At 39.8% G+C, this 26,586-nt stretch overlaps 1 protein-coding gene across 5 annotated transcripts in view; it reads left to right on the top strand.

Moving 5' to 3' along the window:
* The window catches only part of LOC129775450 (serine-rich adhesin for platelets), a 41,243-nt gene that overhangs the window by 5,582 nt on the left and 9,075 nt on the right, over nt 1–26,586 (top strand). For 2 of the 5 annotated variants that reach the window (XM_055780215.1, XM_055780214.1), the window contains exons 2-4: nt 18,130–18,313; nt 18,379–18,562; nt 18,624–24,911. In XM_055780215.1, the coding sequence (XP_055636190.1) occupies nt 18,131–18,313; nt 18,379–18,562; nt 18,624–24,911 (6,655 nt within the window). In that variant the 5' untranslated portion in view covers nt 18,130. Of the gene's footprint in view, nt 1–17,864; nt 17,973–18,129; nt 18,314–18,378; nt 18,563–18,623; nt 24,912–26,586 lie in introns of those variants that run through there. The other 3 variants (XM_055780217.1, XM_055780220.1, XM_055780216.1) reach the window with 3 other exon arrangements.

Here is a 26,586-nt window from a genome sequence, read left to right as displayed (position 1 = left end):
GAAATAAAAAAAGACACTCGAAACATTCATGAATGGCCGAATCAGGTCAATCTTCGTCTTTTAGTTCGTTACATACTCTAGCATTGCCCCTCGCCTGATTTGTTTAATTGGATAGATAATACCAACAGTTCAAATTGAGTCATAGTAGGTGTAAAAAAAGTTTAAAAAAATTAAGTTAAAAGAAATCCATAATTTTTGTAAGAAATTAAACTAAATCAAATTAAGTTTGAGTGGAATGTACAATGTTCAGTACGAAATCTAATCTTTCTAACCCCACCTAGCGCTGCCAGATCACACTTTTAGAATGCGAGTTTACTAATGCATCTCTTGGAAAATTAGGGATTTCTTTCTACTACACCTTATACGTAGTGGTATGCAGCTTGCAAAATGCTTAATGCAATTAATAACTCGATTTTTCAAATTTTGCAACCTAGTCCCCTCTGTATTAACACCGACCAAATAGTGTGACCACCTGAAAAAGGTGAATTTCTTCAGCTTCACTTTGTATGAAATCAAAAAAGCCAAAAACTTTCTTAAACTAAAGGGTATCTTCGTACCCTAACACTCGGTTAACAAAATGAAGAAGGTTTTGAAACAAGTTCCATGTTTTGCATGGAAATTTGATGAATACTAAACTGCAGTAATTTGTTACCGATTTTATGGCTATAATTTTTTTTATTAATTTTGAATTTTAATTTCAGATGTCTACTGTCAACAAATTGACCTTTGAAGCTAGCGATTGAACAGAAACGTCCAAAAATTGTCAACAGAAGAGTTGTTGTTTTCCATCAGGACAACGCAAGGCCACACTACTCCGGGAGCTTGATGGATGGTTTAATGCATCCACCATACAGTTCGGATCTGACACCAAGCGATTACCACCTTTTTCATGGTTGGTTGACGTAGGACTGCCGTTGGCTTAGTAATCATTTGTGTTTCTTCGATTAGCAATAATCGTGTGCAATGTATCTGCAATGCCGATTTTCTCAACTTCTTGGTTTCGGAATCTGTATTGGGAAAACACATTCCGGTTTGCAAAAATGCAAGCGAGTACAAAAGTACCCGCAACTTGCACCCATTTTGTAATGCCGATTTCCCCAGGCTCCATGCTTCTGAAATCTGTGTTAGGGAAAATTCCGTATTACAGAAACGCAAGCGAGTACAAAAGTATTGTTGCGCAATCACAACTGAGTGGATTTCCGAGCGGCACTTGCTTATATACCGATTGGTGTGATTACAATAGCCTGTTTTGAAAGCAATTCTATGGCTATTGAAACAAGTTTTTGGATCAGAAAGTAGCAAGCATATAACGCGTAGACATTTTATCTTTCGAATGAAGTGTTTATCATACCATTTCGCTCAGTTGTTTAGGAGGTATTATTGCTCAAAATCTCGTTGCTCCGGCGTAACGCTTTCATTTTCGAAACTTTGAACTTACACCCAAGTATAGAAATGAAAGACGTAGTCCTACGTCAAAATTGGAATGAAGAGAAAACTGTAAATCTATTGTTAAAGTTTTTCGTCAATAAGAACCAATACTACTATGAGAGAGGCATTACGAAGCTACCCTTAGAATAATAACAAATTTTGCAACAAAAAGGTGCATATTTGACCCAAATCGGACAATCCGAAGCATATTATAAAAAAGTTTTCAATTTCACCCAAAAATAATGGATTACTTTTTCCCCAAATAGTGTGTTGGCTGAATTAACGAGGTAACCACAATCCACGATAAGGTAAGGACTAGGTTAACCTCTTAGCCTATGTTTTAATTTCCAGCATGGCGAACTAAAGCCAAACCGCTATTTCAATACTCTGCTGAGCATCCCAGCGTACTATGATATTCAAATGCATCGCGAGTAAGGCTCGATGTTATAGAGGAGCCCATGCGGTCTTTCGTAGGAGGCAATATTGATCTTGCTCCACAATTTTCCGAATGACTTCCGAATACATGTTTTTTCAAACACATTGTAAATGAAGGTCATCACTTCTATAAGCCTCAAAATTGAGGGTGAATTAATTCAGACCATAGAAGTGAATCAACTGATAAGTTTAAAGTAAAATACGAACAACCAATCAACCATTTCAGACCAGTAGACAAGGTACCGATTATGGTTGATGAAGAATGTTGAACGCCAAGAACAATCAACGATAGAAAGCGGACCTTACACGGTCAATATTATTGACAATATGATGACATTTGAATCATAATGACAACTGAACACAGCTGACAGCGCAGTAATCCGGTTTTTCTGATTTTCGAGCATCAATATCTTGACATTTCATAAAAAAGCATGATGTTGACGTTTAACCTCACGGACTTCGAGACGGAGTTGCCAGATTTGCAAGTGTACATGTGATTTTGCGGACAATTAATTTTTATTAGTCTTTTTTGCGATTGCGATTAAATTTTATATACTCCCGAAATTCTAGGTAGCATTAATGAAAGCATTTGGTTTGGAAAACTGACACTTTTAGTAGCAAAATACGGTACTTTTCGCAATACAAATCAAAACATCGAAGTAAACTGACAATGTGATGTTGAGAGAGTGGATGAAACGTAACAAAGTTTTAGGAGTTTTTTTTGTGTTCTGAACTCGGTCATTTTTTGTGCTAGCAAGCGAGGCAGCTCCTTTAGTCCATGTTGTGTGTTTCTTCATATTTCGCTATGAAATTTGGAGAATGAAAAGATCTGGGAAAATCACAGCCGGAAAAAAACATCATGTGTTCATTCAAGGTATGGTGAATATAAGCTATAAATTATACATAGTCTTATTTATAGAATAAACATATTTGCTTGCAGATAATATAACTTGCATATATTTTCGCAAACTATAAAAACTGGCATCTCTGAAACTTTGAAAGAACAGCCTGTATTTGTGAAGCGAGTATCATGATGCGATTTTGAGAAGGAAAAACTAATTTGAAAATGTTAATTATGAGTGAAAATAAACTTTTACGAATCAAATTAGTATTCTATGTGAATGCAAATCACTTTTTTTCTGCAGGTGTTGGGAAAATCCTATATGAATATTGTGTCTGAAATTGATTTTATATAATAATATAAAATTTAGTAGGAATATCCGAAAAATTAGAGAAAATAGGTAAAATCAGGGTCAGGACTACGTGCTTCAAGTAATTAAATAATGCCAAATTGAAATTTTCTTTCAAATTTTACCAATTTGAAATTGCCTTTGAGCCTTCTAATCTGATGGAGAATAATTTGGATCCCAAACTCGAACGTTGCCACTAGTCATCGCGGATACTTTCGTTGTCCCGGGATGATGACGATATTGACCGTGTAAGGTGGCAAAATATTGATTAAGGTTAGATCGGATCGGACAACCTGGTTGTCAATATTGAAGACACTTATTGTCAATAATTTTGATCGTGTAAGGTGCCCAGAAGAGAATGGTTCACTGACACAGCGAAGAATGGCGTTATTTGTCCAATGCACAAAGCGGTCAGTCAAAACGTCCAATGTAACATTTTTCGCTTGGAACAATATTCCGATCTTCAACTTCGTTTTTCTCGAGTTGATGTGAAGGTTACATAGGACCTTTTCAAAAGTTACGCAAGAAATCAACAATACTATTGTATTTTAGGTGTTCTCATATCAGAGTAGAGCAACTCAAATGGTCGTCACTAATGAGCTTTATGGGATCATTCGAAAATTAAAATATTACGCAACGCATTCAGCAAGGGAGGAGGGGGTGTCTTGTAAAATTTGGTTTGAAAATAAATTCAAACAGTTTTAGGCGAATGATCGTTTGTTACGTGTTATGTAAGGAAGAGGGAGTAGAAAATGTGCGTTACTTAATATTTAAGCGATCCCTAGTTTTTTAAAGTGATTCTTTTATTTTTACAGGCTGTATTTGTAGGAGCCAAACTCTTAACTTTTTGAAACTAATAATTGAAAACAATGTTACTTAATTCTATGGTGAATAGGATACGATACTGATTATTCCCGATCTACTCGAGTTTAGTAGAGTAACATATTTTCTTCAGAAAGAGGAGGGTATATGACGAGAGTTGATGATCACACTCAATTCTTATATCTATTATATATTTAAATTTCAACTTATTCTATTGTTAGTAAGAAGGAGGGAACCGTTTGTTCGCGAAGGAAGAAAATGTGGATATGATTTTTATTCAATAAAACGGCTGTCTGACGGCACAAGATGAATGCCCTGTGGTTGTGGCCTTCACGCTGAGAAACAAAATGCTTTTGATGTTTGAGTACAAATATGAAATTTGTATTCCCTGTTTGAAGAAAAGACGACATTCATATAGAATAAGCAGATAACTCGAAAAAAATGCTTTTAATTTTTCAATGATAGAATTGGCGAAGATCGATTCGGCAAAGATCGATTCTTCGTTACCTATTTAATCAGTGGATCGATCCTTACGTCGTTTGGGAAATCGATCCGACAAGATCGATCTTTTTCTAAAGATCGCCGAATCCTAATATAAGGACAATAACAAACGAAGACCGATAGTTTTTAGGAAATCATAGTTTTGGGACGTGTTATCAAGGTATAACCGAGCAAACACATCTCTCACCGGTACATTGGGCTGTCTTCCTCGGGCCCGAAGGGAGTTTTCTAAATTCGGTCTGGCGACAAGACATTCATCGCACGACCAAACAAAGTGCTCGATGTTGTGATAACCTTGGCCACAAACGCAGAGATTGTTGCCGGCAAGGTGGCATGAACAGTGATTGGACATGAGTCGGGAGAAAGGTGTGAATTAGACCTCTAGTTGATAAATTAACTAATTTGTCTTGTCTCATGTTTGTGTATTCATAACATAAAAATAACGTGTGACTCAATCAATTAGTTCCTACATTAAAACCTACAGCAAAATAGTCGATCCTCACTGCTGTTTCAACTTACTCCGTAGTTGAAAAAACATTGGTGTTTACAAACCTTTTCACTCTCATAAGATACTACGATTTTAGCTAAATAAAATGTTCCGAAAGCGTATTTTCGACTTTCAAAAGAAGGGATGATAGATTTGCATGGTGGGATACGAGCTCGAGTTTGTATTACTGTATATACAATCCAAAGTTATCATTTATCCAAAAATCCAAAGTTATCATGAAGGTTTCTTAATTAATTAATTTATTTATTTATTCATTTTCGTCAAACAAATGTAGACTACATACTTATATGTCAATGTTTTTACAATGTTTTCTTAAGTTAAATATTATTCCTACGGTACATGTTTATTTTTAGCTGTTTTTTATTTATTGTTGTGTCAATTATTTCGCAGTGCTGATTGTATATACGCATCATGCGATTGATAGTGGCGTTGTTTGCATGATTTTCTCTATCTCTATCGAATGCTCTATCGAAATATGACCACCAGTGAATTAAATTTTGAAATTGAATCACTCAAAATGTTTGGTATCGAAGTCTTAAAAATTAAAATCACATAACGAATCACTCATGATTTTTAGTTGAGGTGATTCAAATATCATAGAGTAACATGAAGGAGGAGTCCTCATCATTTATTTATGTAATTATGAAATTCAACGGCGCTGTTACTACTAAAAATATTAACAAGAAATTATTAACACGGCTCGATCGCTGGGGATTCCCTTTGGTAGGCGCAGGTCCCTGTGGACGTACAGTGGACTTTTCATTAGGAGATAGTTGGAACTGGCAACGGCAGTAAAAAATCAGGGAAATGATTCGTGGAAAAGATTCATGTTTGTCCATAAGGACCGACGCCTGGCCAGACAAAAAATGCACTGTGTTTAGAATAAATTTCTTAACTTTTTCTCATCAAAACATTGTTCTATGGGCAGAATACAACAAATATAACAAAATGAAGGCGACTCCTTCTTTGGATTTTGCGATTAGCAACACATTTGGCCTTTCTTTTTTATTTATATAGATAGGAATGCGTTATTCCGCCTGAAAATCCTTTCCACCTTCAAACAAAGATCAATTTCGTTAGCGCAAACATCGGATGGACTAACAACGCTTATCATGATGTAATTTTCGAACATATAGGTATTCAATTTACCAAGCCTTCCCTGCCCCTTTTCCGACCTTCCTTCAGAGTTTTCCGATTTTTCTCTCCATAACATTGTACTACGGGCAGAGACGAATATATCAAAATAAAGATGGTTCAAAACGGACGATATTCCTTCTTCGGGTTTCGCGCTTAGCAACACATTTGCCTTATATTTTTATTTATATAGATATAGAAGATAAAAGATATAGGAGTACGTTATTCCACCTGAAAATCCATTTTCACTTTCAAACAAACTTCAATAGCGCAAACAATGGACGGACAACGCTTATCATGATGTAATTTTAATACATATGGGAAATTAATTTACCGAATTTTCCGACTTTCCTCCAGAGTTTTCCGAAATTTTTCCGATTTTCTCTCCATAACATTGAACTACGGGCAGAAACGAATTCATCAAAATAAAGATGGCTCAAAACGGACGATTCCTTCTTCGGGTATCGCGCCTAGCAACACATTTGGCCTTACATTTTTATTTATATAGATGAAAATATTTGATTGATGTTCATTGCATATTGAAAATCGTAGTCCCTACTCATACTCGTCCAGTATTCATATTATTTCAATACAGTCGGACTCGATTATATGTGTTTCGATTATATACAATTTTAATCTAGATTATATACAGTTTGAAAAACAAATATTTTTTCTACATTTCAATTATGACTTATTTCAAGCAAAAATGTAACATTTCAACGTTAAAGTGAAATTTATGTGGCTATTATATGTACAATGGGGTAAAAATCGTGATTTTTTAAGATTTTGCTTAAATTTCCACCAGGAATTGTTTATATCGATATTGCAGCGAAATTAAGAAAGATAGAAGTTGGGTGTCAAAGAACAAATTGTAGAGTGGTTAGAGAGCCTTAATTTAATTGATAGAAACAATCAAGTTTAATATGAGTTTTTAGAATAAAATGTTATTATGATTGAAAAATTACTAACTTTTATGTTTCCACTTCTGAAATGTTATTTAAATCCACTAATTTAGATGTTCCACTACTATATCCTGCACTAAATTTTCTCATCTTTCAAACGAAAGCAACAGAATCGTCTTCCGCGTACTGTTTAATGTAGAGCCAGTTTGAGGCAACAGAGTCCGAAACAGAAAAAACTTCTATAGCTCTGTAATTGTTGAAGTTCGAACATATGCGTAGAGGATTTTTTCTCCAGAAAGATTTTAAATATTTTTTTTTAATGTGAGAAAGGAGTTTTCTGACTTTAAGGGGATGAATCAAAAATTAAATTTTTATATTCAAAAAACGAAATGTATATGCATGAAAAACGAAAAAAATTTTTTTTGACTCGATTATATACAGTGAAAAGAATATATAATATGTATATACTCGAGTCCGCCCTGTATATCCACAAAAATCTCATCATTGTAGTACAAAATTCTTATCACAAAAAAATCTATTCAAGATTCTTTGCAGAAAACCTTTACTATCTATTAACACATCCCCACCGGCGCTGTAATTCATGTTCCTCGCCATCTGGCGGCTGCGCTTAATGCTTTTCGCTCTATTGAACAAAACCTATTCCAGGCATTGTTTGTTGGTTGAATGTTATCACTCTGACGAGGGTTTAGCTAAAGCATATGTTTGAGTCCAGATGATACAGATTAAAGGGTGTGTCACATCAAATTGCATCACGGAAAAAACGCTGTAGAAATTTAATTTTTAGGAATTATATCTTCAGCTTTCGCTTATAATCAGATAAGAGTGTATAGATCACGTTGGCCATGCTTCACTGTAAATTTTTCGTAAATTTGGAAAAATGTCGTCGAACGAAAAAGAGCGTCGTGAATTAATCCTGTGCACTCATTTAAAAAATCCGGAGTTGTCACATCGGGACACCGGTAAGATGCTGGGAATCGTCCAATCCACGGTCAGCAGAGTACTAAAACGATACTTCGAGAACCTAACCATCGACCGGAATGTGAAGAACGGCAAAAATGGATGCTCCGTCAGTGAAAAAGATCACAAGCGCGTAGTTAAGCAGTTTAGACGTGATCCGAGAAGTTCGGTCCGGGATGTCGCCAATAAGCTGAATTTGTCAAGTTCATTCGTCCAGCGGACCAAGCAGCAGGAGGGCCTGCGTACATACAAGGTTCAGAAGGCTCCTAACCGCGACGAAAGGCAAAACATGGTGGGGAAGACGCGAGCCCGGAAGCTGTACACCGAAATGCTGACGAAGCCGCATTGCCTGGTAATGGACGACGAAACCTACGTCAAAGCGGACTTTCGTCAGCTGCCGGGCCTGTTGTTCTTCTCCGCAGAGGACAAATTCAGCGTTCCGGAGGAGATTCGCAAGCAGAAACTATCCAAGTTTGCCAAAAAGTACATGGTGTGGCGAGCGATCTGCTCTTGCGGAAAGCGGAGCACCCCCTTCGTGATGACCGGCACGGTAAACGGGCAGGTTTACCTTAAGGAGTGCCTACAGAAGCGCTTATTACCACTATTGAAGCAGCACGAGGGCCCGACCATCTTCTGGCCGGATCTCGCTTCGTGATACTATTCAAAGGACGTGTTGGAGTGGTACGAAGCCAACGGGGTCATCTCGTGCCAAAGGAAATGAACCCGCCCAACGCGCCGGAGCTTCGCCCAATAGTAAAATATTGGGCGATTATGAAGCAGGCCCTCCGGAAGAACCCAAAAGTTGTCAAATCAGAGGCGGACTTCAAGAGAAAATGGATTTCTGTTCAAAAAATACTGCACCCTGACGTTGTACAGAACCTTATGGACGGGGTAAAGAGGAAGGTGCGAGCATACGGGCTTGGGCTCGAAGTATGAATAAAAAGAAAATGCCAAAAGTTTAATAGTTTTTATTTTACTGTCTAAAATTTTCAAAAGGATCGGTCTACTGGGCGAATTTCTACAGCGTTTTTTCCGTGATGCAATTTGATGTGACACACCCTTTATATCTCCAGTTATCGTTTGACATCTCGCAAGAATTCAAAAAACACATAAACTTTTATCGAATTTGACTTTAATTCTTCTTATAATTTCTTTTTTTCTGATTAAAGCCATTTTGAATTCTTGCAGGAGGATAAATAAAGAATATATTGTATCATCTAGACGTTATGGAGCGGACACGACTTGCAAATTCTTCGAAAGAACCAATACCATTTGATTTAGCACTATTGATGTTTTTTGGTGTGAAACTCCGCAAAAATCATCGAACAACGAACGAACTCGTCCGATATGGCTCCAGTCGTCTTTTTCTCTTTTAAAAACGTAAATTAACTTTTTATCAATTTCATGCCATTTGCTTTGGGTCATTGTTTTGGCAAAACCTTGATCCTCGATTCAATCCCATTTTGATGACACTTTGCCTCATATTTTCTTTCAGGATGATCAAGTAAACATTCTGATCCATTACACGATCGATGGAAACCAAATTGCCAATACATGCACCCCTGAACCATCCCTCCAACACCACCATGTTTAAAAGTTGCTTTTAGATTTTTTATGTTTAGTTCAACGTTTGGTTACCTCCGTAAAAACGACAACCATCGGAGCAAAAGATGTTGAATTTGGACTCATCTGAAAAAATAACATCTTCCCAGTAAGACATTGATGTATTTCATGCTGTTTGGAATCGGAATCGAATAGGAGTTACTGATTTTTTTTTACTGATGAACGGTTTTTTTTCCTTTGTGGTCGGACATTCAAGTTGATCTTCCTCGGCACAATCTCATGAAAAGAAGGTTACGAAAAAATCCTTCTAAAGGTACTTCTGGTACAATTCGCGATTAGGCTCTCCTCTAATTTACTTAAAAATTTTATCGCTCGGCTACGAAAAACGGCTGAACGTATCAATATAAAACATTCGCAGGGGTTTTAGGGATTTACCTACTAATATCAGTACTCACTGCAGTATTTGCAATTTTATTCGTCTTATGACTATCATTTTCGAAGATGTCCAGTAAAAAATACATGATCTCCGTATTTATCGGACACTTATAATTATGGTACTTTATGGCTTCCTCATTTTAGGAGATCTTTTATGGACCACCTTCCTGGGAGAAGCAACTCTCATCGGTGACTGAAATGTTCGTATGCTGCTTTATTGAACGATTAATTCAATATTGAATGACTCCGAATGTTTCTCAATGTACAAGCAAAACCATTAATGCCCATAATTTTTAACGAGAGTATCCTGTTTTATTAATCAATTGAATGTATTTAACAGTTTTAAACGACATCAACAAATAACCCCTACTTACATGTGTGATTGTTGTTGGCACAACATCGGTAACAGCTGATTGCAATGTAAAATTGATTTTGGAACCTATTTCAAAGTTCCATTCTAATTCCACCGTTTCTAGAATGGTGTGGGCTCTCGCCGAATGCGATTTTAAAGGCTCCACGCAATGCTGCTGCTGGTTTTTTCTTCATATTATACGGTGAAATCTACTTTTTTGACAGTTTGGTTTTTTGCCGAGGCTTAACACTCACACAACCGCGAGCGACGAGCGGTCGATCGTTTTTTGTCGTGTGGCTATTGAATGGTAAGAAAAAAAAATTCTACGAAGTCAATGTTGAGGAGAATCGCGAGACACCCAGTGGAGCGCCACCGCAGCACGAGAATCGAAACAGCGGCAGCAACAGAAAATTATACAACACATAGCGACTCTCGGCCTCAACCTCAACAGAGGAAAGCCTCCGCACCGTTCTTCTCGTTGCTTGTTTCGAACGGGAAGGGAAGTCTTCTTTTTTATTTTGTTGTATTGCTACTACTGGTGTTCCCTTTTTTATGAAAAACTAGCGTGTGAGACGCTTACCAGTGAGACGTGAGCAATGCCGTTGCCTATTCTATGAATGTAATGCAGGCTCGGAAATAGAGTACGTATATAGTATAGGAGTTATACTATGTGTTTGTGTATAAGACATCTAGAAGGTCGGCTGATTGGCCGTATTGGTCGCGACTTTTTTTCTTCCCGCGCGCGAGGGAACTTCAACCAACCGGACAGACAGACAGATGAGAGACATGATGACACACGGAAAGAGAGGGAGAAAAAAAGAAGTCATTGCAGATTTATGAAGAGTGAAAGAAGGAAAATATGACGACATTAATTGTGGAAAAGTTATGGACTTGCACGTTCGGCAAGGTGATAGAGAATAGTGATGCGAATACGCACCGATTATACTAGTATAAGAAGTTCCGCTTTAAAATCTTTGATGATTAGATGTTTTGCTCACGCACTCAGAACGAAAGATGTCTGCATGACTCTTCGGAGCGTTTGGATTGCGTGGATATGTGTTTCTCTCATTCTTGATCCTTCACAGATTTGTTGTGTCATCAAAAGTTTTGTTTACCACCTCTTAAACCATCTATTACGGGCTTGAAATTTTCCTATTGATACTGTCAGTGTGAATCGTGACATTGGTTACGTATTCGTATCGATAGCAAAATAGTTATTACTTTCATCAAGTATGTTTTGTTCGTTATTATGATAAATTGAAAAAAAAATCAAATGAATGTTCGACGACAGACTGTATTTATATCGACAGATTTAACAGTCTTAAGCAATACAAATTGTATCTAATTGTAATTTTTGATTGGATGTTATAATTACAGCGGAGTAAAAATCGATTTTTTTTGAAATTTTGATTGAATTCTCATTGTGTATGTTGTATGGAATTGTGTATATTATATATATATATATATTTGGCTCAAGAAATCTCAACTAAGTATTGATAAATTACGCTAATTAATGCGTACGTAGAGACGAGAATTTTTTGACTGTGGCACTGAAACGGTTGTGCTATGCGACAAGTTTATGATGCTATGTTTCACTTTGAAGACAATATAAATGTCGATCTCGAAATTTTCATTCTCATTATCTAGAAGACAATGAAAGTTGGAGAAAAGAAGGTTTTGCAGTCTCGTGAATTGATCCGACAGACCTTCGAAAATTTCATCGTTTAAGCAGACAAAATGTTTTAAAAACTATAAGTACCGAACTAGTAGAAAAGTAGCTGGTATGCATCTGGATTTTTTCTGAAAAATTACTAGAAAATCAGGGAATTTCAGGGATTTTTTTTAGTTTTGAGTCGACACCCTGTTCTAAGCTTTTCACCTCCAAAATGTTATTTAAATCCACTAGTTTCAAATTTTTTCATCTTTCAAACAAAAACAACAGAATTGCCTTACGTAGCGTACTTTTGAATGCAGAGTCAGTTTGAGGCAAACAGAGCCCGAAACAAAAAAAAAGTCTATGACTTTGTCATTGTTGAAATTCAACCATGTGCGTAGGAGGATTATTTTCAACAAATACGATCGTCTGTCACCTCCTGAGAGATTCTGGATATATTTTTTTTTCATGAGAGGGAGGTGTTTTCTAACTTTAAGGGGATGAATCCAAAATTAAATTCTCTATTATATTTATTATTTTTCGAAAAATGAAAAATATATAGTGTCGGACAAAAAATTAAGACCATTTCTCAGGTAAAAAAAGAAAGTGACAAGACTTTGAGAAAAAACAATCCATTGTTCCAAGAAATTTATAACATCTATAGTTAACCCTTTGCGGTCGTAACTACTATGTTTGATAATGACTACCGTTATCTATTACTCATACGAGCACCGTATTGATTCGTGAAGTTCACTAGGCATCAAGCTTCGTTTAGGAGAAGCATAAAATGATGCTTTTTTTATCCCTTTTGTTTATTTTAGGCTAATTAGCATTATAGCTGTAAACAGAGCCGAATTTGAATCGTGTACATGTCACATGTTTATCATATCTATAATTAGCACATTACACAGTTGCCATTATTCGGCGTTAGAGTATTCCCTTCTATACCATTGCCTATGGTACACATTTACACAGTAGCCATTTAGCCGTAAGAGTTTTCCTTCTGTTTTTCCATTATCCAGTTAGACCGGACAGCGTAGACAGTGGATTGACCATTGCTGAGAATTATTTATAGAACAGCAGCACGATGTGTCTTACAGAGCAGAGCAGTTGTATGGATGAATCGATTTTATTTCGACCATGGTTCGATCTCCATCGCTGATGATTGTTGCGGGGACGTAGTTATTCTGTAACAACACAAAGATGGTCAATGAGGGCCCTGAGTTTTGAACTCACGATCGATCGCTTACTAAGAGAACGCGCAACCGATGTGGCTAAGGAGACCCCCTAAAATGATACTTGGTTGAGTAAAATATAAGATTAGCATAGTTTCTTGCTGTGGCGGCTGAGAGCAGACAAACGACCACAAAGAGTTAAAACAATAGTCTTTCATTAAAAAATGCGTTTTATGCATATCTAACAATTAAAATGACGCGATAAAAATTAAAACCAGGTTTAAAATTCATGGTAAAAAAATAAAAACACGAAAATTCATACCGTGAAAAGCTCCTAGGATTAGTACATGGTCGTGTAACCTTTGTTACGCATCACTTCACGCACCCGGTTCGGCATGGATTCCACCAGCTTCTGACATGTGGTGACCGGGATTGGATCCCATCCTTCAGTTGCTGCTTATTCTTCGACCGACCGACCATTCCACGATCTCACCAGCCGCCGCTAAGCTGTCCGGGAACTCACGGACAAGTTCAGTTCGTCTCGGATCTTTTTCGAGGCGTTGAAGGGATCTTACTTGGAGGATCGCTTCATCGGGCAGTCATCTTTCGCGGTCGTTTTCCTTGGGCGTCCAGTAGTTTCGGATTTTTTGCGGTCGTGGAGGGCATTGAACACGAAGGTCTTGGATCGTTTAAAGTACTCTGCGATTTCGCGTTGGCTGCTGTCTGCCCTGCACATTTTGCGGATGACCATCCGCTGTGTTTCTGTGCAATTATGCGCGCGACACATATTTCGTTGACTGCAACTAGAATTCGAGAACTGAAACCTTACATACTTCTTGTTTGCATGATAAATACTTACCAGGATCCGAAAAATACAAAATACCATCGAGAAACAATAAATTTTCTTCAAAAATCGGTCAGAACAACACACGAAACAGCCGAAACGAGAATGGTCCTAAATTTTGTCGCGTCATTTTAGTTGTTATGTAGGAGAACTGGAGGTAAGCCCGGCCCCATAAAGGAAAGTATTGTTTCGTGAAACCTGAGGGCACACATTGTTATGTTTACCTTACAGAATCATTGTCTAGAGTATTTTCCATTAGATATAAGATATATCAGTGCTTCTAAACGGCAATTTTTCAAGTAATAGTAAATTTTCAAAGCTGACATAAAAACAGAGTTCACCAACCAATGCGAGTGAAATCGGCATCCCTTGGGGGTTACACCACCCCTAAATTAGTCAATAAATATATTTGACACCAGCTGAACCAGTTTGAAGGTGGCAACCACCAAATGGGAGGTATTCTAATTCTAGATGTCGCTATCGAATATGGTTCGAATCGCTCATCTGATTCCGGAGATAAGCTCCGGTGAACATGGAATATGGAAAAGAAAGGAATTTGATATTAGGCAAATCTATCATGCAGCATCTCAAACCACACCACAATTCAATTACTAGTTCGATGGAATCTCGATCCTAGTTTCGAGCTTACCACCTTTCACAAAACGTGATCCAGGTATGTAGACCTGGGAATTCCAAAGTTTTGGAAGCACGTTTGACAGAAACTCCACCAACGCAAGGCTAAGGTTCTCCTGGGACCAACTCTCACAATTCGATTTCCTCGAGAGCGGTGAGGCATCTGAAATACATGGAAAATATGTCACAATAACCTTCAACTAACTGGAAATCATGCCGGGCTTACTCCTCTCAAATGGTGACGGTCTTACCCCAATAGAATTTTTATTAAGGAGACTATTTCTATTAATTTATAGCTTTAACTTAACTCAACTCGAATCCCAGAATCCCAGATAGTTAACAATCCAGGGAACAAACTGTAGAACAACGAAAAAGGATTTGAAACCTCGCTCAAGAATAAAAGCTTAAATTCCACTACCGAAAAATTACTTCCGGTTGCGTATCACCGGCACTCGCGTTTGTTTTTATTAATATTTTAACATTTGACGAATCACGGTGGGTAGGATTTGTTTTAAAACGCCTAAAATAATAATTACTAATATGTACACTGCCGTTCTACGCATAGTTGTCCCATGTTACGTTTTAACAATTTTCACTTTTCTTCACAAAACGATGTTTTTATGTTTAATCTTCTGGAAAAACACAAAAAGTTGTTGTTTGTACCCAGCTTTAAAAAAAACATCGAGCTCAATTGCCCCTTGTTGATATTCTATGCATAACTGTCCCGCCATGTATTTTTTGTAGATCGTCAATAAATGCATCGGTTCAAGTACAAACATTTTATGTTACGCTTTCAGCAGGGCTAAAGCAATCATTTCTGGGCTGGAAAAATGAACTAATTCTCAAACAAATGAAAAAAAAAGAACACGTGTACACCTTGTTAGCGGATGCCTAATAACAACGAGATTGATATTCTGCAAAAGGGTTGTAAATCACTCCGATCCTCATAAAACAATGTTTTTATGCATAATCTTCCGGAAAAAACCAAAACACGTATTGTTTGTTCCCGATATTTCGAAAAACAACATCAAATTCAATTGTTCCATGTTGATATTCTAGGCATAACTGTCCCACCATGAATTATCAAACTTATAATCAAGCTTGATTGATTCAAATGAGGGTAACTTTTCAAATTTCATAATACAATAGTTTACTGCTCATAAAAAAACCGGTGTATTGCTAAACTGAAATGCTTAAAGCTTCTGGTAGACAAATATTCTGGAAAACTTTGACTGCGTTTTTCTCAGATGCTGATTTTGGAACATGGGACAACTATGAGTAGAGCAGCAGTACAGTGTTCAGAAACATTGTTAATAGTAAAACTCATAGGGTGCCTGTCTAGTAAAACTCTAGGGTGCCTGAAACTACTTTTCTAGTAAAACTCATAGGGTGCATGTCTTACCCTCAGTGACGAGCTTACTTCCAGTTCACCTAAGCTTAAAACGCATTTTTCAATGAACGACTATTGTTTTAACTACAGATGTTATGAATTTCTTCGAACAATGCAAATAAATTATTATAAATGGATTGAAGCACTGGATTGGATTATTTTTTCTCAAAGTTTTGTCACTTTCTTTTTTGCTTGAGCAGTGGTTTTAATGTTTTGTCTGACACCACTGTAGGCTGGATCATTTATTGCTTTCGACTATTGTTATTTTTCATTCTCTGTTTCTCAATTGTTTTTTTTATGCCTACGGTCTGTCATTCATCATGCTCGGCGGACTTATGTTCATCCCTTAAACGTTCGAGCTACTATACGGGTATATTGAGCGATTCATCTTAAAACTTATGTGAGAGATTGTGCATTTGAATCCATTTAATTCTGTGGTCATGATCATTACGATACATTTACATGATATGTGGTCGATCGCCCGACGATGAAAGACGTATTGTATTATTGTCAGCCTAAATTAACGAACATTCTCACGCTTAATTGTAAAAAAAACATCACATTCCCACCTTAGATGTGAAATATATAAATGTATAATTTGCAGGTGTTATTTTTAAAAGCTTCTATGGAATCCTAGAGAGAATCGAAGATTAAAGTGCGATTCACATACAACATACACGTCACGTTCACGTCCCGTCACGTCACGATACGTCAATGATTCTACCATGCAATTCTCATGAAAACATTCACATACACCAGCAACGTAACGACCCGTCAGCATACGTTCAACGAAAACGACCGGCAGGATTTGTAGGAAAGAATAATTGACGGAGACGGACGGCTCGTTTGGTTTTTGTCTGGGCTTTGTGTCTCGGCTTTTGTTTTGATTTGGTTGCACAGTAATTTACATCTACATCGACATTAAGCTAATTGAACAGATCTGTGATGCAACACGTTTCATTAGACATTTTTACCTCTAGTTGGACATTTTTGTAAACATTTAAACATTGAGTTCGGGGCCCAAATTATGGCCCCACATTGAAAGTCGCCACCAGTCGCAAATGTCCAATTACTGGTCGAAATTGACTCCAATGCGACACTGAGTGGTGCCTCAGCATATCGCTTTATAAGTAACTTACTGTGCTTTTTATGCCAACATATCTCTTTGGAGCTAAGTCATTCGGAGTGAAAATCATTCGCGACTAGTTGAAAGAATTATTCTATTTATTATTATTGTTGCATAAGGGTCGGACTACGGGGTTTAAGCATTTAAATAATTTAATTCAATGATTCTCATTGAATTTTTCTAAATTTAGAACTGATTCTAGGCATGCTGATTTGAAAGAGGGCATTGCAATTTAAAATTGTTGTAGGTGGCGACACCATGAATAAAATTAAATAAATCATTCGTTTGGCATTTGACGTGATGGTGCTGGTGGAAGCATTGACTGCATGTGTGAATTGGTGGAGACGCTGACGGAACGTAGACGTTCTTCTCCGTAACGTGCTATGTGAATCGCACATAACCCTATTCAGTAGCGACTTCTTTTCCGAGTTGAGTCCAGTAAACATAAAGCAAAAAAATGGAATGGAATGGAACCGCATTTTTTTGAGAAAATTTGCCAGGAAACAGTCTCTTGCAAAACACTACTCATCGAAGATTAATATGGATTGGCTAAAATTGAAACTAAATACAAAAATTGTTCAGAATTTTCTGTTAAGCCAATGGTTGTGGTAATATCGACTCCAAAAATTCTATGAGTTCGCCTTCGCATTGATTCTGGCGTGTTTCATAAATTAATGATTATATCTGTGTTCTAAGAAAATATGAATCATTTGCAGCAGATTCGGCTGGAAATTTTTGAACAAACAGTTTTTGGTTCTCATTGCAGCGCATCATTCCATTTCCCACAGTGTAGTAATCTTGCTCAGAAAAACTACCTAAAAATATGTTAAACTTACGTTATGCATCGGTCGCATCCAAAATTTAGTGCTGAATACATGCTAAGAGAAGCGTCTTCTCTTCGGGTAATTAGACAATTTTGTTTATCGCGGAACGGACCGACGACATACAACTCGTTAATTTACGCGCTCAGTTGATAGAAGTAGAAAATGATAACAAATAACTAATAATTGTTCAATTTCTTCTCTTCCTTATTTACATAAAAAAAACAAATGTACACAGAATGGCGGCCGATAGTGACGGTGATCAACAAAATAACAGCAGCAGTGCTACGCTGAAAGCGGTTGTCATTTGCGAAGGCAATCTCCACGATCCCGATTTTCAAGCGCGATTAGAGGGCTTAGTCGCCAGATTAACCACACTGGTGAAGGAGCCAACGGATGACGGGAAGCTCGAGGTTGACAAGGTGGGTGCGCATAGTTTTTTAGCGATATTATTTAGTGTACCATCGGGTATTCGTTTGCTTTGCAGGTCGAACCATGGAACAGCGTACGTGTCACCTTGTCTATACCCAAAGAAGCGGCAGTGAAGCTACGAAGGCTCGCCGCCGAGGGGAACAGTGCTCTGCGGGCTCTTGGTATACTTTCTGTTCAACTAGAGGGCGACACCGTACTATCGCTAAGGCTGGTTGGGCAGGAAATTGTGTTGAGAACGGGTAAGCATTTCTTTTTACCTGCTTTGGAATACATTGATGATACAATTTCTCATTTGTATAGATAACTCGACCACCACAGGCCCAACTACTGCTAACAACGGGAACAGTGGCTTGGGAGAACTGACACGGATTCTTTCCCAGCAGCAAAGTCACCAGCAGCATCATCATGTTCAACTACAGCATGGCCAGCAACTATCTTTATCCCATGAACCTATGGCAGGTCCTTCGAAGGCTCCTCCTCATGTACAGCACAAGCCAACGCTTCCACCTGCTACTCCCGTGCCCGTAACTGCTGCAACCCCGATAGTAAATGGACCCGCTACTGTGGATGGTGCTGTGTTCAAGTCCCCAAACACCATTTGTCCCATGGATGGCAAATTGCCAGTCCCCATTCCGAATGTCGTAGAGAGCTGCGAATATCCATTCGAGAGCATGACCCAGGCGAGGGTTATACAGCGACGGGAAAATACCCTCGGTATTGTTCCGACTGCAGGTCCAAGTGGTGTCGCAAAAGCGTCATTAGTGCCTAATAGTAATCATTTCGTGGCACCAAACCCACCACCGCCTCCACCTCCACCTTCGTACCAAGCAGCAATAGCAGCGGTTTCTACGATAAAAAGTGGCCCGGCAAGTGTTGGTGCTGTTGGAGGTTCTGCCACCACCGGAAGCATAGGAAATGTGGCAATGACTAGTCCACTGTTGGTGAATTTGTTGCAAAATGAAAGTGTTATTCCGCAGAGTTTGACATCCACGTCGAAAATAGTGCCGCTAATAAAGCAAGAGCTTATAACAGCGGGTGTTACAAGTGCGAACACGATTCTTGGAAAGGCTTCGGCCGTGATTGGAATTACGTCCAATTCTAATCTTGTGAACGTTATCAATGACAATGAACAAATTGTGAATAGTGGTGGTCGTCAGACACCAACGTGTGCCGTAACAAATAGTACTAACAATCCAGTGCAACCAGTGATCGTGAATAACAGTGGAGTCACAGTGACAGTTACACAAACGGCAGCAGCCCCTATAACGTCAAATAGTGCAGTGACCGCACAGCATACACTTTTAGTGAACAACTCTAACGCTGGTGTTGTGCCAATTGTCACGGGACCGGTAACCGGACCAACGATCAGTGCTAGTGCTAATACAAATCTTAATATAATGACAAACAATAGTAACATAACCAATACCGCTAGTAACAATCAGAATGTTTTGAATGTACCGCCTTCTCTAGTAACTCCACCAATATCAGTGCCTTCTTCAAGTAAAAACGTTAGCGTGCAACAACAACAACCAAGAATAAATTGTGGCTCCAGTGGAGCTGGCATGATAAGGCCTTCCACGACTCAACAAGCTCTGCGATCTCAGTCGATGGGAGTGGGGATCGTTCAACAACAACAACAACAACAACAACAGCGACCACATTTATTGACCCTGCATCAGACGCATTCCCAGCAGATAAACATAAGTCGATTTTCAGTCCAGCAACATCAGAACATACCTTTCAGACAACCATCAGCACCTCAAATGCAACCACAACAACAACAACCAACACCGGCGAACTCTCGATGGGCAGCACCGGTGTCTATGGATTCTGCCACGAAATCTAGCTATCAGGAGTTCACTCGGTATCAAATGCAATACAATCTCAGTCAACAGCAGTTGAACAAACAACCGCAAAATGCAACACCGGCTGGGAATAGCGACCTTCTCGGCCTCGGCAGTCTGAGTGATCTACCGGATTTTGGGAAGAACGATCTAGATTCGCTTCTACCAACATTGAATTCTGCCGATCTTGATGGAGCTTTCCTTGACGGATTAGACCTCGATCTTGAGCAGTCATTGACACCCACCGGAGGCCCGTTGGCAAAACCAGAGCGAAAATGGAAACAGCAGTGTTTGATTAATCCTTTGACTGGTGAACTGGAAGAAACACAGATAGAGGAAAGTGCCGAAGAGAATGATGAGGATGCTTCGAAGAACTTTCCGGAATTTCACTCGGAAATGTCGAACTCGTTGTACTCTGACGATGACACCTCTTGTAGTACTGGTTTCTCGAAGTTCACCTCGGACGTTAGTGATACGGAACGATCTATTCCAGTGGAAGGTGCGAGCTCGGGAGGGCTTAGCAACGCATTGCATGGAGCAGCTAATGCTTCGCTTGGTAAACTTGGTAAACCTGGTAAAGTGAAAAAAGAAAAACTGAAAGACGGAACTAAGAGTGCGTCAAAAACGAAGGAAAAGAAACCACGTGAGAAGAAATCGGCTTTATCTCTGAAACAGGTGAAGACTAAAGCAAAAATTGTTTCCACCGAAAGTGGCGGTGAATCGCCCGGAAGTCAAGAGAAAATCAAGCTTCGCTTGAAACTAGAAAAATCGGAATCCATTAGTGTCAGTTTGGTGCAACCTCAACCAATTAGTGGCAGCAGCGTCAGTGGTTTGAGTAGCAGTAAAAAAGTGCAATCGTCACAGGTGTTGATAGGAAGCTCCAGTACGCATAGCGGTTTTGGAAATATTACTAGTGCATCGGCGGTTAGCGTTGGCATGGCATCATTGCAGACGTCCCTATCCGCAAGTTCGCTCTCTCCTTCTTCACCTGCCTTGTCTGTTGTTAGTTGTTTAACGCAACAACATCAACAGCACCAACAGTCATTGTCTCAGCAAGCTCTTAATAGTGCATTCACTGGTACGAATAACAGTGCTGGAATTACTACCTCCAACAGTAGTGCGAGTTTGCAAACACCGTCTCCCGCTGGCGAGGAGCTACGTGTGCCCCCTTTACACATAAGTTTAAGAGGGAAAAATTCAGTGGTTATTAAAAATTCGAGAAAAGACCGGAAGAAAAGTCAAAGTAGTGAGGAGAACAGCGATGGGAACAATTTTCAGCATAGCAAAAAGAATGCAATTAAAAGAAGTAGCCATTCCACTGACAGTCGGTTAACAGTGGTCATGACGAGCGACGCCAGTATTCGGTTGAAACTTGAAGACTCAGGAGTGTCTGCAACACCTGGATCTTCTTCTATGCCATCATCGCCGAATCATCACAATCACATAAGTATTGGCAATAGTGGAACTGGTTGTGCAACGACTACTTCTATTGTAAATTCAAAAGTGAAATCGAATAAAATAGAAGATCTGAATCATCCCACGGTCATAGGAAGCGAGCTGATCGGTTCGGAGCATCATCATAAACGATGCGCAGCCGACTCTGTGCACAGTCCGAATGGGTTGATGTGTCCGGAGAAGAAACGACGCCTTAGCAGTGGCCCTAGCGGTAATCAACAGCAAACCAGCTCAATCGATGATCTGAGTGTGAATTCGAGCAGTACCAGTGCGGCCACCAGTATAAACGAGATCAATGAAATCTACGAAACACTAATCTCGACCACTGCAAGTGGTCCTATTGGATCGACAAACGTTGGCACGTTGCCACATTCGTCGCTCCTAGCAGCGGCAACGTCGTCAGCAAAAAACTTGAAGAGCTCCAGCACGAACAACAGTATCAACAACAACAACGCGTTTGGCAAATGCATTAGCAACAACAAAACTCTTGTAAAGCCAGCGCAGTCGAGCCCAACGACGTCGTCTGTGTCCTCGCCTGGAGCTCTAGCAGCTGCACCAAATACTTTGAGCTCGACACAGTCCTCAAAACTATCGTCTTCATCTCCTTCATCGGAAGCATCCGAGAGTGGGAAGCTCTCAAGTGAAAGAAATTCCGATATATCCGGTGGGGAGACCGATGGAAAGGACACCGAATGTAGCAGAAAAAGCTGCGATATAGCAACCACTACCTCAGGTTTAGAACTATCTGTGAATCAGCGAATAAACAACACCCATCACCATCATCACAATCGGCCACCCGAGAAAATGGGCGATTCCCTTCCGAACTGCGACCCATCGACAACTCCGCTCCAAGTTCCAACGATAGCCAATGCCGGTGGACATATGTTGGGACAAGGAGTACGTGGCTCACCTGGTTCTCAGGCCCAGGGCGAAGACAGTGGCATCGAATCGATGGATGCACTGTCGGAGAAAAGTCCTCACCAACTGTCCCACAGTCCACAAGGGAATGAGCCAAACAAATTACTCAGGATGGATAGCCCTAAAGCGAAAGTAGCTGTGACTGTCGATCCGAAGGAACTGCTGAAGGTCGACTGTACCAGTAACAACAACAACAGTCACGTGAACTTGGATGAGTACATAGACATCGAGGCAGCACTAGCTAAAATGGAAGGTTTGAACGACATACAAGTGGCTGCAACCACCGAACGCACGGCGAAATTGAACGGCGACCATTCTACGCTAATGCAACCGGCAAAGCAAGAGTTGGATCTTCTCGACCACAATACTCTCATGAAACTTGATAGCGCAAATCTTAGCAAAATTCTCGACGACATCGACGACGATGAGCTGGTGATGTCGGATACTGCTTTAAAGGGGAATAGTGTCGAAGTGTCTTCCAGTGAAATAATATCCCTAGAGCAGAAGTCAGCCGGGTTAACCGGAAAAGAGGCAGAAGACTGGTATGAGAAGGCAGGGAAAAGGCAACAGCAACAGCAGCAGCAGCAGCAAACGGAGGAGGAAGCAAATGATATACTCACTAATAGTAGTAACAATAATCTTGCGGACAAGGCCGAGATTAAGCTGGATACCAAGCAACTTGTGCTAGATGATTGTTGTAGCAATAAGGAGGTGTTAAGTTTAAAAAACGAATGTGATAGTAAGGTAATTGACTGTAAATCTGTAATTAAAATTGATTCCGAGGAGGCTATCGTTAATAATATAAAACAGGAACAGAGCGGTAACAAAGCAAATGCCGAAAACAGTAACAGCAAAACGTTGGTTGCTGAATTGGGGGAGCAAACACATGCGGAGAAAGTTACTTTCAACGCTCAAGTATCTTGTGTAGAGCTAAAGGAACTGAAAGTTGGAGATTTAAACAATATTGCTGAGCCTAAGCCACGCCACGAACAGCCACCACTGTACAGCTATTCTAGTGAGAAAGCTCGTGAGCGTCGATCGGCTGCCAGCTCTACTTCTTCAACTTCCTCGACCCCTACCGTCATGGAAATTATAGATTTGGATGATTCTGGCAAATCTAATGATGTTGAGCATCTACCGAATCAACCACAAAATAAGGAGATTCATTCGCCACTTTCAATTGATATTCCTTTACATCCAGAATCCGGCGAAAATCGAGTTAGGACACGAGCGTCGAGCAAGCTAGAAAGTCCTTTAGAGCCACCTCGGCAGAGTCCTTCAGTTGATTCTCCAGCTGCGGAAAGGTTGAAAAGCACCACCAAACAATCTGAAAAAAGTTCTAATGCAAACACAACCGCACCCGTTAGTGGTGACCGAATGAGCCCGAAAACGCTTTTAAAATCTAGCAAACGAAAACGTCAGGGTTCAGAGAGCTCAACTCAATCTTGCATCAGTGATGACATACCAAGCCGTGCGAAAAAGCCTCGAAAGGCAGCGGCTGCTGTGGCATGCGCTGAAAAGCCGAAGAAAGCTAACGCAAGTCGCAGTGTACAAAAGAGAAAGACAGCGTCTCCTCCAAACACAACAGTCATGCCGGCTACGACTCCAACGGTAGAAGACTCATCTGACAGTGATGAGCCTTTGATTGAGATAGCGGGTAAATTTCGAAATTCTAAACTAACTAAACCAAGTTCTTCTTCTACTACCACTTCTTCTACAAATTCTACTACTTCGTCTACAACACCATCATCAACCTACTCCTCATCCTCCTCTACAACAGGTACCAGTATTGGATCGTCGACCTCGTCTGCGGCATTGATAACTGAGAAAGAGAAAACACTTCGAAATCACAAGACACCGACAAATTCCAAAGCTAGCGGTAGTAGCTCGCATAACACATCCGTGTCATCGGCGTCATCGAATAGTGCTGGCTCGGGTGGTACGACTGTTCATAGATCCAATGCTCTGCTCAAATCTGCGCATCATGCCTCGGCTTCGGTAAATACCAATGCAACTTCGGTTTCGGACGAAAAGATTAGTACCCGTAGAAGCGTTCGAATGACCACATCAACGCTATCGACAGCCGCCATGAATAGCAAGGCTAAAGCAAATGCCTCGACTGTTTCAGCAGTTCAACATTCTGTTACTAGTAGTGCCAGCTCGGATAACCAGAAAGAATCCGTGAACCATCACAACGCATCTCAGCACAAAAGTAATCATCATGTAAATCATCAGCACTCGTCTGCAAGTAATCCCAAGGTTGTCGTATCGGCGGGGGATTCAAAAACTGCTGCAGGAAGTATAGCTTTAGCGGCTACTGAACCCAGCACTACCACCACGATGGAGGTGCGGCGAAAAACAAGGAGTGCGGGTAAGTTTTATTTTTCTCTAGTGTCTAGAATTACATCACAGAAACGAAATGAAGCTGAGTGTTAAAATATGCTAACGGTCATTGCGATCAATATAGGCGAAACCAAGACGGGTCTATGGTACTAGGTGAGGCCGTTTCGTCACTAAGTTGGTTAGGGGAGCGGTATATGAAAACAGTACGGAAGAAAGCAGAAGGGGAATTTTCCCTTGAAGTGTGAAAGAGACAGACTGATCACGAGCGAGCTTGGGCACAAGCGTATTGTGTTTTGTTTACAAATAAAGTACAGTAGACTTCCAAGATGGCTGAAGAGTGGTTTTAGCAAGTTGGCCCACCTTAGGATATACTTCTACGCGCCTTGGGCGAAACAACTAATATAGAGATTCTTTTTAGACTCTTGTAAATGGCACTAACGTTCCCAGAGAAACTTCGCCGTCTCAACGTATGTGTGTCATTCTTAATTAGCACAGTAATCGTTCGCTAACTGGTCCTGGTTTAACTGCCTCTGAGTTTATGCAATTTTTCAAATACGAACTAAATTTCTAGTTAGTTTATGTGAAAAAGTGTTCTACTACCACTGCTACTACTACTGTTCTACTACTTAAAAGATGACGAACTATTTTTCAAGATTTAGTGTCTGAACAATGGATCAGTCAAGAAGATCCTTGTTCCTTCCTCTCCACGATGAAGGGGAATAAGAACACTTCGGCATCTCCAACGGCACGACTTCCTCTCCACTGGCCTGGAGCCATGGTCCGAGGACATCCTTGCCGTCTGGTCCAGCAAGCAAACAGCAAGTTTTTTTTTGTCAAATTATGTTTTGAAAATGGTTTTATATGTGTTTAATTTTTTGTGTCATTTGAAGTCCAACTTTTATGTAACAATTTTATATGCAATAATTTGATCTCAAAACTTGCGGCACTGCCGTCGATAGAGAGGTGAACCAGCCCAGAGGTGAACCAGCCAGTTCGCTGCGAATATTTTTTGATGCGCACATTAATCGCATTGGAAATTCTCTTAAGACGCGTCGTCGTAGAGTTGCGTCAGTTCATGGTTCATTCTCCTTCTCCATATTCCGTTTTTCTGTACACTGTCGTACACTGTTCTGAGCACTCGGCATTCAAAAACACCAAGTGCTTGTGAGCATTGTTCATGCTTCGTGTCCATAGAGGACAATCGGTCGGAGCAGGAATTTGTACATGGTACACTTTGTACGTGGTTAGAGTTTGTTGGATTTTGAGGATTTGTGAAGTCCATAGTAGGCACGACTTCTGTTGATGTTGTCAGTTTTTATTGTCATCTTTCGGGGAAAGACCAAATGATTCTCCATAGCCGTCGTCGGTCGAATGTATCATATGCGGCTTTGAAGTCGACTAAGATATGCTGCGTATGGACCTGATACTCGCGGCACTTTTGCAGGACCTGTCACAATGACTGGTCTGGTGTAATCTGGTCCGTCGTCGAGCAACCGGGCATGAATCCAGCCTGCCAACTTCCCACAAATTTGTTTACTATTGGCGATAGACGGCGAAAGAGGATCTGAGACAGAATTTTGTAGAAACTATTAGGATCGTGATTGCACAGTAGTTCCCACAATTCAGCTTGTCATCTTTTTTATAGATGGTGCAGATTACCACATATTTCCACTTCTCCGGTAACTGTTCTGTGTCTCAGATCC

The sequence above is a fragment of the Toxorhynchites rutilus genome, chromosome 3 (genome assembly GCF_029784135.1).
Source record: "Toxorhynchites rutilus septentrionalis strain SRP chromosome 3, ASM2978413v1, whole genome shotgun sequence".
Classification (NCBI taxonomy): domain Eukaryota; kingdom Metazoa; phylum Arthropoda; class Insecta; order Diptera; family Culicidae; genus Toxorhynchites; species Toxorhynchites rutilus.
The sequence above is the reverse complement of the archived record's forward strand: the minus strand, read 5'-3'. Positions and strand labels throughout refer to the sequence as shown.